Source organism: Dioscorea cayenensis, chromosome 5 (assembly GCF_009730915.1).
Source record: "Dioscorea cayenensis subsp. rotundata cultivar TDr96_F1 chromosome 5, TDr96_F1_v2_PseudoChromosome.rev07_lg8_w22 25.fasta, whole genome shotgun sequence".
Lineage (NCBI taxonomy): Eukaryota > Viridiplantae > Streptophyta > Magnoliopsida > Dioscoreales > Dioscoreaceae > Dioscorea > Dioscorea cayenensis.
Genome location: NC_052475.1, coordinates 32,169,573 through 32,184,093, shown reverse-complemented (window position 1 = coordinate 32,184,093; position 14,521 = coordinate 32,169,573). Strand labels below are relative to the sequence as shown.

At 31.7% G+C, this 14,521-nt stretch overlaps 2 protein-coding genes across 7 annotated transcripts; one reads left to right on the top strand and one right to left on the bottom strand.

Annotated features, from left to right (window-relative positions):
* Positions 1-68: 68 nt before the first annotated feature.
* Positions 69-3,183, bottom strand: LOC120261749. The gene is made up of 4 exons (XM_039269731.1): positions 2,453-3,183; positions 1,406-1,689; positions 806-1,033; positions 69-618 (listed from the first exon to the last, which is right to left on the bottom strand). Exons 1-4 carry the CDS (start codon positions 2,850-2,852, stop codon positions 160-162), a joined length of 1,371 nt encoding a protein of 456 aa, XP_039125665.1. The 5' UTR covers positions 2,853-3,183; the 3' UTR covers positions 69-159.
* Positions 3,184-10,215: 7,032 nt separating this feature from the next.
* Positions 10,216-14,405, top strand: LOC120260254 (putative tRNA (cytidine(34)-2'-O)-methyltransferase). 6 transcript variants are annotated; one of them, XM_039267694.1, is made up of 9 exons: positions 10,217-10,452; positions 10,529-10,641; positions 11,761-11,829; positions 11,945-12,003; positions 12,198-12,258; positions 12,345-12,398; positions 12,765-13,144; positions 13,212-13,394; positions 13,778-14,405. In XM_039267694.1, the coding sequence occupies exons 1-7, from the start codon at positions 10,296-10,298 to the stop codon at positions 13,041-13,043; spliced, it is 792 nt and encodes a 263-aa protein (XP_039123628.1). In that variant the 5' UTR covers positions 10,217-10,295; the 3' UTR covers positions 13,044-13,144; positions 13,212-13,394; positions 13,778-14,405. The 6 variants fall into 6 exon arrangements, with proteins under 6 accessions (XP_039123631.1, XP_039123630.1, XP_039123632.1 ...); XM_039267697.1 differs by lacking the exon at positions 13,778-14,405 and having other exon boundaries at positions 10,216-10,452; positions 10,544-10,641; positions 13,212-13,743; XM_039267696.1 differs by lacking the exon at positions 13,778-14,405 and having other exon boundaries at positions 10,216-10,452; positions 10,541-10,641; positions 13,212-13,743.
* Positions 14,406-14,521: the final 116 nt, after the last annotated feature.

Below are 14,521 nucleotides of genomic sequence, written 5' to 3'. Positions count from 1 at the left end.
TGATTCACATAAGGAGCTAGGCAACAAAAACCAGAGACACAGACAAACAAAATTAACAAACAAGATCATTAATTGTAAAATTTATTCGTATGAGTATATATATATCCATGATCACAACAAAGAAAAGAAATGAATACGCAAAGAGTGGTCATGAATGACTCATACCCAATTGTTTGGCAGAGAGAAATCATGGAACCTGAAAGATACATCCCCTGCAGTATCTCTGTGCAATATTGCACCTGATCTATCATCATTATCATACACCAGTACATTCCTTGGTGCTTGCTCAGCCGCCGGAGTTTTTGTCAGAGGAGGTGGTGGTGATGGTGGTGGCATTGTCAGAGGTGTTTTTTCCCAAAGGAAGACATGGAGGAGGATAGGGCGAAGAGCATGGCGGTGAAGAGAGAGCTTCTGACTGAGAGAGACTGTGTCGAAACACCGGATAGCACCAGAGGAGGACACCATCCATGGGAGTACCTTTTCATTTGATACCCTAGAGATTACTAGCAGCTTTGATGCTCTCATTGCGGCTTTGTACAGATCTTTAAGGCCAGACCGAGTGGAAGCTACTTCTTTGTCATCTTCATCGTCTATAACTGAAGATATATAAATAAAACCCTACAAAAAAAAATATATATATATATAATGTTCAACCTAAAATATTGTAAACGTGAAATTAAACAGCAGTAGAAGAAGAAGTATCCTAATTATTTATGTTGTGGTTGTTTTTAATATGTTGGTGGTCATGAAAGAATGAGAGAAATATCATAAATATGGGAGAGAGATATATATATAGGGGGAGAACCTCTTCAGTGCGGCTGATGGCAAAACCAAGCTTGGTGTCAGTTTCCTGAAGTTTGATCTCAATGGCCACTTCTCCTCCAAGAGGAGTGTACCAAAGCCTCACAGCTCTCACCACACCAATGTCTACTCCATGATAGTCTTCAAATCCATAGAGGCTAACGTTGCCAAGGTTTGAGAGATCTGATAGTGATCCTGCGTTCACTGTACATGAAGCCGTCTCTCCAGAGATCTACATTTCCACATATTAAAATAATTAAATTAACTACTTTGAATCCCTTTACTTTATTAATTACAAACTAGCTAGTTAAAATAAAGGTGGTCGTTATTTTAATACTACTTAAATTCCTCAAATATCAGATAGAGCCACTCATCACATATATAAATAAATAAATAAATAAATAAAAACGTAGTAACAATTAATATATAGTCATTTCCTTTTCCACCTTAATTATCTAATTAATTTCAAACTAGAAATAAGATATCACATGAGACATGTTCATAGTTCATACATGACTAACATGAAAGTTATTTTTTAATCACAGCTAGCATCAAATAAAATAAAATAAAAATCTCAAAGCTGAACTAGGATATATATATATACCTTGGTGAGAAGGGCTTCAGTCTGGATGTTAATGAAGAGGATGGGTACACCAGAGGCCTGAGAAGAATTAAGCCAAGCATTGGCTCTGGCAAGAGTGTCCTCAAGGGAGTTATAGTGGAGACCAGAAGAGTCTGAGGCTTTTGGTAGAATAAGCACTGAAAGAAAACCACTAGAGTTTGGTATCTCCAGTGACTCCCTCATCTTCTTGTCCCAAGGGTACGCCACATACCCATCCTGAAGCTGTGCGTTGCTCAACGCGCACACCACCCTTGAGCTCATTGATCCTGAAACCACAGACTCAACATCACTCTTCCTACTTTTCATTCTTGCAAACATGATGTGAACTGTCAATGAGTGAGTTGTTCACATTCTCATTCTGTGAGGTAACATAGAAAAATATTAAAACAAGACATAATAATTAATAAATGTTAAGAGCCTAACAGCTGTGAGATTAAACTTAACAATTTTTTTTAAAAAACTAAGCTTTGCTATAACTATATGTACGGTGATAACTAATTAATAATGCCTAATTGGTCATATATTATTTTAAATAATTAATAATTAATAAAAGAAGAGCATGAGGTCTAGAAGTCTTCTATAATTCCGCCACTGCTAGGTCAACAAAGTCAACGTCAACTATTCCTAGTTAGACAACTAAGGCAAGCTCTTCCTTAGAAAGGATACCTAGTCATAAACCAAATAAATTCTCCCAACAACCATCCAATTCCAATCAACATGCATTCTTTGAGATTCGGTTTTGCATGATTGTTTAGAGACTGAAAAAAATCCCAAGAAATTAGTACAAAAAAAAAAAAATTACAGCTCATTTTCATTTAACCCCCTAAGACAGGCCGACAAGGACTCTGTTGCAAATTGAAAATTTTATTTAAACCCACTAAAAAATTAAATTACCGGAGTTTAATATGAAAGCTTATTAAAACTTAAATTTATGAAAAGACACTGAAAAAATCATTTTAATATCTCAATCCTCAAGGACTTAAACTTTTAAAAAAATAAATAAATAAAATACAGGAACGGTTAACATACTCTGCAGGGCGATGCACTCGCTCACGGATCGATCAACGAAGCCGACGGCGTAGTTGGGATCGTGGATGGATCTCAAGACGTACTGGCGGCGCCCGCCGGCCGGCGGATCGCGGGGGACGATGCAAGCATGGAGCTCAGCGGAGTCTCCGGCAGCGCGCCGGGCTTTGACTCTGATCGAGGTGTCGCCGCGCCGGAACGCAGAATGGAGGAGCTTTTGAACGCCCGCACGGCCGCCCTTGAATGGAGCACGCGTTGCCTGGCCGGCGCCGATCCGGATCTCCTCTACTACGTCCCCTGTTTGCGGCACGCCGCCACTCCACTCCTCCGCCTTCGAGCTCCCCGCCACCAGCTCAATCGCCACCACTGCTCCCTCCGACGTCTGCGATCGATCCATCTTCATTCCCTTTCCTATCCTACAGCCTCATCCCAGGTTAGTCTCGATTCCTTTCTCTCTAATCGTGCGAAACTCTTTGGAATTTTTAAGGAATAATAAAAAAATCCTAAACTGAAAAGAATAGAGAAATTTCGCGTGGAATCGAATTTCTAGTTTAGAAACTTCGCGAATTCGAAGTGGAAGGCGAGAGGAAAGGGGATGTGCTTGGATCATCAAAACCCTAACCCTAATTTCTCGGCCATGGCTTCTGCTTGTATTGGTCCTATTGGAGGAGAAGGAGATGATTGATATTTCTTTGGGTTTTTTTCGATGTTACCCTCGAAAAGTTTAACAATTCTAAGTTTTCTGAGAATTGGGCAAACCCACGTGTCGTCATTCTTTTGTTTAAATGAAGTGCGGTAGAAGTTTACATCAAATGAGGATTAGCCACGTGTCATCACACTTGGTTGACTTTTGGCCTAAAGCATAAGTCGCCGTCTCTAATTTCTCGTTGGCATAGATTGACAATTACACGTCATTTAGGGCCCACCTTCGTGACGAACCACTGCTGTTAATTCACTACGCAGTGGGACCCACTGACAAGGTCGGCGTAGAAATTGGCGCAACGAAACGGCCCGCTTTCAAACGTTCTGTTTTGCAGAAAAACCCCCAGAAGCCGGTTCGGAGTTCTCTTTTTCAATATATATATTTTTTTTAAATAACTCCTAAAACGGGTTCTGGGTTTATTATTTTTTTTTCTTTCTTAGCAAAAAAAAAATTATTTAATCTTAAATTACACTCCAAAATTCGTAATTTTTTAACAATTTAATATTATCTCACTTTAGTCTTTTTTAGTCTTCATCGCCTCTTCTAATGGCCACCTATTTGTTATGCAGTTTATTTGGACTTCGATTAGTTATTTTTTATTTAAGTTTAATTTTTATTTTATTTTTTTAAAACTAGATAGGAGTGAGGAGTTTTTTCATTTTATAATCTTTTTTTTAAAATATTCAAGAACATACAAACTAGACCGTCGGATTCTATGACTACAAACTAGTAAAATACTAAATAAACAAAAAAAATAAATAATGCTTTTAAGTAGGCCAATGCTCATCTCTGAACAATAAGACTAGATGAAAATATATGCATACTATTGATTTGTAGTGATATCTCTGGTTCACTGAATTCATTGTCCCATTATAAACAGGAATCAATAATTGTTAAAAAAAATTAAAATTAAATAATACCACTAGGTATAGAATGAGAGCTTTCATGAATTTAGGAACATAATGTCCATAATACTCTTCATAACACTTATTATTGGGGTTAAAAAAAAATAAAAACTTTTTTTAAGCCACCACTAATTTTTATAAATATATATAAGATTATTGTCAACAGTCGAAATGGATAGAGATTCGGCCCAACTCTTTCATCCTTTATTGAGCATGCTGTAAAATAGAACCAAGGAATGGGGAAGCCTGTCGCACCTCGCGGGCCCCACTACAGGGGACCTTTACGAGGACCCCTTTCACTAGCACCTTTCGGGGCCCACCCACTGACAATGATGTTTGAGTGGGATTTCTAATACAAATTTCTAACTTGACAATTCTAGTAAATAATAAATGAAAGACTTATTATGTAGCTAGTGGTCACAAAATGTGAATTAAAAACTAGGAATTTATCATAAACCTAACTTTATCAGCCAACTTTTCCAAGCTTGATTCATATGTAGTTTTGAACAGAAGTTAATAAAAAAATAAATAAATCATAATTTATTTAATCAAAAACAGGAATTAAAAAAAATTGGAGCAAAACATCAACAAAAAAAATAGATCCATCCAAGATGAAAGGGTGTATTTCTGACAAAACAAATAAAGAAGAAAAAAAATAAAACGCACTCAACTGAATTAGACTACATCAACATCATAAAGACTTAACTAAATCTGACTATATCAACATCATAAAGAGCAACAGATGATAAATCATGGTTAGGAGAAGAAGCAGCGAGAATAATTAAATGATCACGGTCAAGGACGAAGAATACAACAAAACCTCTCTTCATTGAGGTGATGGACTCCTCCATTTTTTTTATTTTGCTATTATTATTATTATTATTATTATTTTATATATGCTACTACAAAAATCTACACAAACAACATGTAATTAATTATCATAATAATCAATTAAAAAGAATAGTGCATAGTCATTGAAAAATGACGTTGCTACATTCTAATTAAATATTCCAACAACTAACCTAAATGGTCAACCTGTCTCTTCTACCGTATGGTAGATCACACACGTTGTCGTTGTGATGTTATTACAATGGCCTTTGAATGAAAACTTTTTTTTTTAAATAACAATGGATAAACAACTCATGTATAATTTTTTTTTTTTTAAAAAAAGATGAATATTACAAATTGAAGACACATGAGGCCTAGCCATGATCACTTGGTCCATTATCACTAGTTTCCTTATATATAGTGTTTGTGTTCGATTGAATAGTCAAGTTTGAAGCTCAATTTATATAGAATGAGGGTATAAGTGCACTGAGAGAGTAATTCTGTGTTTGTGTATGCCAGGATGTGGTTTGTACATTTAAAAAAAATTAACCAAAAATTTTACAAAAATAGATGAGAAATATATAAATATAGAAAAAAACTAAAAAAAGAAAACTGAGCCAAAAATAAAAAAACAAAAACAAAACACTCAAAAGAAGGTTTATGTGACTAACATGTATCCCAGGGATTCATGTTTGTTATATGTATATTAGAAAAGGGTTTCTATGGACGTCTGTAGACGTCTACAGGTGGTAACATGGTGTTTTTATTTTTTTCATACGGTAGGTGTCAGTAGAAATAGGTTTTAACGGGTGTGATTTGCTTGATTATTATACAATAGATTGATTGAACGGTTAAGTAAAAATATTGTGTATTCCACTTTTTATGTGTACTATTCAAAGTAGTAATTAATCAAAACATTATACATCTCACTTTTTAATGCGCATTATTTATAAGTACAGTAATTTCTATGCATTTAACAAATAGTTGGATTGAATAGTGTACAGTAATTGATATGCATTTATAATCAACAAATCGTTGGATTTCAATCCACCGGTCCAAATCAACATCTATAGATTAATTACCTATGGACGTTCACAGAAGATATGCCCTATATATATATGTATATCGTATTCTCATGGTTCTTATAAATTTTGGCCATGCATTTTGCTCTGCATAGATCAGACAAAGTCTTAAAAAGTTTCAAATAAAAAGTTTAATGTCTATTATTTTTTCTTATAATAGACATTTGTCAAAAATAAAATAAAATGAAATTTGAATAAGTAGATATTCATGTGACTTGAAGCTCTAGTCTCCGGTTCTGATTTCGATATGTATCAAGTAAAATAGACATTTAGAACCCATTTGATTTGTAGAATAGGAATGAGAGGTGGGAGAATGAGAAAAAGAGAGGGATATGAATGAAAATAAGGACCAAAGACAATAATGAAAACGCTGTTTGTACGGAGGAAATGACAATTTGGAATAGAAAAAAAATAAATAAAAGAGAGATATCGAAAAAATTACATTTATGCCTTTTTTATAAATAACATCATTATGTATAAGATAATGAAATATGTTTAATTATAAATATTTAATATTATTTATTATTAAATATTTAGAATCTAATTATTTACTTTAATTTATTATAGTTTAATGCTTCAACTTAATATAATTAATTTACATATTTAATTAATATATTAATTATAATATTAAAAAATAACAGTAATAATTGAAAATAATGATATTTAAATTGTTTTATTATTTTAATCAACATGTAAATATGTTTTTGTTATTTAAATTATTAATTTTAATTTTTTTAATTAATTATTTCAAATTAATAATTTTTAATAACATATAATTAATTAACAAAAGTAAAATTCACTTATAAAATAAGTTAAATATCATTATTTTTAATTATAATTTATTTTTAATAAGTATAATTAAATCTATTAATTAATTATATTAATTTTAAATATTAATTAAATATAATGAGAGGGGTAATATGAGCATTACACATCATTCCCCCCAATTTTGGGGGTAATGGGTATCTTCATCCATCAAATAAATGGGATTCCTAGTACACTGGCCCAAATAAGGGTTAATATGGATAAAAAATTTTATATAATTTAAATATAAGTGTATAACTTGAAAACGCCTCCTCACTCTTCTTTCTTGCATGCCTTAAACTTTGCGCTCAATGTTCCACTAAAAAAATTATTTAATCAAAAATTGATTATTAAATATTTATATATTATTAATTTAGACTATGTTTTTTATGCAACATCATTAACCTATTAAATTTCTATATGTCAAACTATCTTCCATAATAATTATTTTATAATATAGAACTCACAATAATTATAGTCATTATTTTTAATAGATAAATAATTTATATTCCATAATAAATATATTTATTTAATAAAATTAATTAATAAAAAAATCAGTATATATATTTTTGAAATAAATTATTGAAATATTATAAAAAAATATAAATTTCTATAAAATAGTACTCCATATGGTCTTTTTTTACTTGTCTATTTCCTATAGATTGATAAATTTTGTTAAAATTAGTTGGTGATAAAAAAGTTATAAAAAAAAATTATTAGTATTAACTTTTCAAAATTACTATTATTTAAAATATTATTTATTCTATTAAAATATGTAGTTAAATATGATTTTTTGAAAATTTTAGAAGTACATTAATTATAACAGATAAATTTAGAAAAATAATATTTAAGGCGCCGTGTATGGAGCAGATTGTGAAGGTAAAGTAGGAGGCGCGCTAGTATAATGGTTTCAGCCATGCTGCTGAAGAAAGGTTTGCACAAGGGCTAGGAGAACCACATACTAATTTTATACGGTATTTAGATTATAGTCGAGTCTATTTAAAAAAAGAAATTTTCTTACCCACAATGCCTAGGTATATTTTATATTAATGCCTATGGATCCAGGAAAGACTTTTAAGGGAAGGCTCGCTTATACTATGCTTATACTTATTAACCAAGGACTACTGATACGAAGTTTCTTAAGGCTTTCAAAATTACCCTCCGTTTGGATGACGGAATGGAGTATGAAAACTTTAGAGAGGGATGGAAATGAAAATTTTGGGGAGGGGGATGGAAATGAAAATTTTGTTTAGTTGAGAGAGTAATTCCTTGGAAATGAGAAAAGTAGATAAGTAATTTATTGGAAATGAGAAAAATAAAATAAAATAAAAGATAGTGCGTAATTACATTTGTGTCCTTAATATAAACAAATAATATTAAATAATATAGTGAGTTTTTGTTTAATAATAAATAATTCTTATTTATAACAATATTTTGTATTATTCATCTTTCTTATTATACTTAACTAATTAAATTAATCAATTTTTTAGTTATAAAATATTTAAATATGTTTAAATATTTAATTTCTCACTTTATGATTTAATTATTATAATTAACGGTTAATTAATTAATTTTCTTTAATTATAAATATTTTAAATATCATTTATTAATTTTAATATTTAAATTATATATTTAAATAACATATCTTCATTTAATAATTATTGGAATTAATTATTCTAATTACTAATTAATTTAATATTTTTTAATACAAATAAATTGGATTAGGGTAAAATAAAAATTTCCTGTGAAAAATAGCCATTACCCCCAAATATTTATTTATTTAATATAGAATTACTATCTAACTATTATAAATTAATTATTTTAATATTAATATTTTATATATATACATACATTGGGAGAGGGTAAAATGGACATTTCATGTCCATTACCCCCTCTCTCCCTCGCATTGGATTCGATGATTACCCTCCATGGGATGATAACATCACTCCATGGAGGGTAATCATAGAATCCAATGCACACCCAAACATGGGTGTACATTTGGATTAGTAATCACCCCCTCTACCTCCATCCAACCCGATGGTGAATGTCTCATAAATTTTTTAAATAGACATGCAAAAAAAAGATTAAAGAAAAACTTTGAAATAGAACAAATAAAAAGAGCATGGAGTACATTGTTAATTTAAAATAATATATTTAAGTGATGAAAAAAAAATTCTTTAAAAAAAATAATAATAATAATTGGAATAAATCTCACTAAACTTGTTTGGTAAAAGAAGCACAAAAAAACATCAAATCCTAATAGAATCAAATAAAAATTGACAAAACTAAGAATTCTAAATGTTATAATCTACATTCTAAAATGTTGTAATCAAATTTTAGTTGTACTTGCACTATTAATTATTTTATATAAATATAGTTGAAGCCAAATTTTGAAGGGTAAACTTCAAGACACAAGAATCCAACCATGATCAATTTTGAATATTATTTTTTTTTTAAATTGAATAAAATTAGATATTATAAAAATAGGCACATGAAGTCTAAGGGAGTGTTTAGTTGTCAATAGTGGATTGGGGGAGGAGTGGAATAGGAGTGAGATGAGGAGGAGTGGAGTAAGATGAGGATGAAGAATGTATTTGGTTAATAAGGATTGGAGAGTGTAATTTTTTAGGAATGAAAAAAAGTAAAGAAGGTAAATATGATAAGATGACATTTATGTCCTTTATTCAAATGAATATTATGAAAATTAAAAAAATAAATTAATTGTTATAAATAAATATTTCAAATTTTTTGTTAATATCATTAGTAATTAATTAACTATAATAAATAACTATATCAAATTGATAATTAATTATATTTTTAAAAATAATTAATTATTAATTAATTAACTATAATAAATAATTAATTAATGAAGAAATATAATTAATTAATTATTATAAATAAATATTTAACTATAATTATTCGTTATTATTATTTCATTTTTAATTATTAATTATTATTAAATTATCAACTTGATTATTATATTTAATTAATAATTATTATTAAAATTAATTAATTAATTATTATTTAAATTAAATTATTATTTTAATTATTAAATAAAAATGGTAAATTGGTCATTCTCCCCAAAGAGTGAGGGAGGAGTGGAGTAATCCTCCACTCCTCCCTCACTCCTCATCCACTCCTCTCTCACTCGCACTCATGACTATCCAACCAAAGGCTTGGATTCACTCCCCTCTCACTCTCACTCCCACTCTAATCATGTGAACCAAACACTCCCTAAATACTATTGGAAATTAATAATAGAAAAACATGAGAAAAATAAAAATAAAATATCTTTTAAGTCTAAATTAAGTTGTGTTGAGGAGGAAAATAAAAATTAGTATTTATTAACCCCTAAATTTCTTATATTTCCCAAATTTCGAAAGTGAGGGCTTAATGATAAATTTTGTATTTTTTAAAGGACTTAAACGTAAAAGATCCAACAATCACATTCACTCCATTCCGGCTCTTATCCCCGTTTCCCTTCGAGCGCACGCGGAACGAAGCCTCAAATCGGCGGCGTGGCCATGGATCCGACGAGCCTCCGAGCTCTGAATCTCCGACCATCCACGGCGTACTTCCGTTCCCGAGCTCCAGGACCTATTTTTCGACGATTCAGTCCCTCTTCTCTCCGTTTCTCCTCTTCGCTGGCTTTTTTTCGACCCTTTTCGCGCTTTCATTCCGGTGAGTATAGATAAAAATCCAATTTTTTTTTTATCACATAATCCAAATGCTTTCTATTCCTCATCTTTTGGTAAAGATTTCGGTTTAGCAGTGGATAGTAGCGAGATGGGAGATTGTAATTCCAGTGGTGGACGCGTTCCCGATGCTTTGCATCAGAAATTTCTTCAAGTTGTATTAGTTTCCCCTCAGGCATGCCTCATTTTCAATTTTTCATGCATTTCATTCTCGTCTGTTTATTTTGATCTTTGTTTGCAATTGTTTTCTTTGCTATTTATTAATGTTATGTTTTTAGAATGAACAGTATGATGATTAGAGGATGGTCTTGATAAATGGTACATTGAAATCAAGAAGGAAATGTTATTAAGGCTCATTTTTTAAGATATCTAAGTAATGGTGTTGGTTTCTTGTTAATTTGAATATAGTTATTACTGTTTGTTTTGATCTTAATCGCATTTTTTTTTAATTATCAATTGAAGTGATTCAGTATGACACTTTGGTGGTGGAGAGAAAAAAAAACAGCAGTGTTATAATGAAATGTATATCTGGCAAGGAAATGCTTCATGTACTAGTAGTCATTTACTTAAGCATCATACTTTTGAGTGTTATGTTCTATATTGAATATATGGCCGGTTAACAATGTTGTCATCAAAATATTTTTTGTTTTTTTTGTTGAATGAAATGGATAAAATATTAATTTATTAAACAAAAAAAACTCGGACGTCATCGAACTATCTTTTGCATGTGTGACATTTTTTCTTTTATTTTATTGTCTTTATTTTTCATCCTCGTTGTTTCCTTTGGGGAAGAATAACTAAAAGGAAATGTGTCAGAGACAATATTTGAGGAGAGTAGATTTTATGATCCCTCAAGGACATGGTAAATGGTAGGGAAGATACAAAGTCTAAACATGGGGAAATGATATTTTTTATTTGTTATCAAATGGATTTGGGGGGATTGAAAAAATGTCTGAATGAGTATTCCCTTTGATATATTGATTTACCTTACCACAGATTTAATTTGTTGGAATATGGAAGATTTAAAGGGGTACTGTTAATTAGCTAAAGTTTAAGGGGAGTTATATAATATTTACCATTTTTTCATGGATGAATATTTAATAACTTAATTTTTATGAGCCATTTCATTTTGGTCTGCTTGGTTATTCTGAAGGTATAAGCTTTTTCTGCATCTATATGTTTATGTTGGTGCTCTAAGCGATGAAACACAATTTTGTTATTATGCAAATCATTATTTGCAGGATTAAAGGATGGCACTGAGTTTTGTTTTTCTTCCCTGTTTGGTCATCATCAGATTCCTGGAAATACTGGCACCATTGCAAGAACTTGTGCAGCATCAGCTGTTGGTCTTCATCTTATTGAAGTATGCTTTCCTCTGGTCAATCTTCTCATGAATAAACTAAGTGTTTGAATTTATTTGTTAATATATGTTAATTACATCTTTTTGAAAGTGGAATGCTGTTTCTCATCTCTTGCAGCCATTAGGATACTCAGTGGATGATACCAAATTGAAACGAGCTGGACTGGATTACTGGCCGTATCCTTTGGTTAAAATGACCAGAAAAATTGCTAGAAATCATATTTGGGGACAAGCATATGAATTCCTTTTATTTGTTGTTTGACAAAATGTTTGATTTCATGATTCCACAAAGACAGGATCTAGCTGAAGCACTTATCTTGTTTATCCATACATCGTGGAAGTTTGCACCGAACTTAACAGTTACGAAATAGATATGTGGTTGTTAAGATCCATGGCTCATGGGCGGAATTCATGGACTATTTTAGGCAACAGGTGAACTGTCATCCCCTTGACTGAATATTTTGTATCTTATTTGTGCCTTAACTTTTTATGTTCATTTTGACAATGATCTTTTGCAGGATGGAGAAAAAAGATTACTAGCATTTACCAAGAGAGGCACACAAATTCATTCAGTGAGTTGTCCTGGTTGATTCGTTTAATTTGGAACAACAAATTTGGGAGATCTTGTGTTTCAACTGTTATTATTTGTATGAGTGACTTGGGCCTCTAGACTCCATGCCCTTTTTCCTATGCTTCTTCTATATCCACCATTTGTATAACTATTTCCCATTTGTGCTCTCAGAGTTGTCTGCCTAGATTACTGACTGTTTCAGTAGGCATCTCAAGTACTATGCCTTGAGGGTCTGCAAAACATTTAAATTTGTTTTTCTTTCTAATTTTTCTACCAAATCACAGTTTATCTTGCCTGATGTGCTCATATTTAGCCCTTTCTTTAAGATTTTGCCTTTTTTAATCTTTTTTCATCATATCCATTTTAGGATTTCTCATACAAGCAAGGAGATTGGCTGGTATTTGGTTCTGAAACTAGTGGGCTACCAGGAGAAGCTCTGATTGATTGCAGTAATGGACAATTCAGCGGTGGAACCATTCGTATTCCAATGGTGGAAACATACGTGCGCTGTCTCAATCTCTCTGTCAGTGTTGGTATAGCCCTATACGAAGCAGCAAGACAACTAAACTATGAACAAATGCAACTCCACACCAAGATCAGTGCTGACAGTGGACGACTCTTCAGTAGTGAAGACATTTTCAGCTAGCTTATTTACAAGGCATTCATTATCTTCCCATACTCAGTCAAGCCAGAGATGTTACAGTCCCTCTTCAATGCAGGATGCATTTCGAGGCAAGATGATTCATGGTAAATCAATAATTGATTTTTTTTTTTTTTTTTATGTCTTTAACATGGGAAAGTGTTTATTCTACAGTTACTAAAGCAGTCTGTTTTAAGAGGAATCAAGATGCTATTTATTCTATCCAGCATATTCCTTCCTTATTTGATTTGATGTCTTGACTTCTCTGACCATCAACCTTCCACCTGGGCAGCAAGCTTGTGACTAATTCCTTCTGCTGTAATTTTCTGGTGAATCAATTTGATATCTGTCAGGCAGGTAACTTTCTGATTAATTGTTGTAATGTACATTTCTTTTCAGTGATCAATACAATGTGTTTTTCAAACATTCTAACTGGCAACATTTCTGCACATTTAATTCCATCTGTTTGACTGAAAACAACTTGTTTGATTTATCATCTCCATGATTTATGGGTTGTAGAAATTTGTTGAATCATTTTGTGGACAACCTTTTTGTGATCATTATTCATACTTTATGCTGTCATTTTCAAGAACTTTGTTTAGACTTTTAACTTAATGATGCCTCTATGAATACTAAAACATATTAGTGAGTAATTGCATGAATATACCCCTCTAGAAGACTATAACCAAAATTCTTGCATATATTTCCACACAAATAATGCTATCAATATTTGCATATAGGACCCTGCAAGAGTATATATACTTGCAACAATCTTGAATTTACAAGGGTGTTAAAGAAGCAAGAGATCATCAAAGCAAGCAAAAACTTTTCCACATGGTAGAATGTGAAATCAATGACACTAGAAGGGAGGTGAGATGAAAGAGACAACTTAGGAAATGCTCAAGACTAATAGGGAACAAGGCTAGCTGTTTTGATGGAATTTTAGTTAAATTGTTTTCCATGGACCATGCTTGACCCCATCTCAAGGTCCTCCCCCTCTATCTCAGACAATAGTGGCTGACCTAGACTTTGAGCTTAGAAGAGAGAGGGTATGGACATAAGCATTGTTTGCATGGAGTTCTGATTCTTTGTTAACTGGTTTTGATGGACAAAGTCTTTGAATCAAATGTCTATATTAAAATTTTTAATATGATATAATATGAAATAACCTTTGTTAATATGTGTATATTTTTAAAATAATTTATGAGATATTTATGGAGAAGAGAAGAGGGCTGAGGGCCCCCAACAAGGTAGCATTGGTGTTGATGATAGTTTGGCTAATGGATGAGAAGAAGACTTGGTATTCAAAAGACTTAAAGACAGAAGATGGTAGGGGACAAGGCTTGCCCACAATGTTGGAGTGGCTTCAGCTTATGTGCCTTCAACCACCAAATTTGGCTGGTGGATGATTGCCCATTTAGACCTACTCTGTGTTTTTAATTATAAATAATAAAAAAAAGAGATTGAAGATTAATTAAGAATGA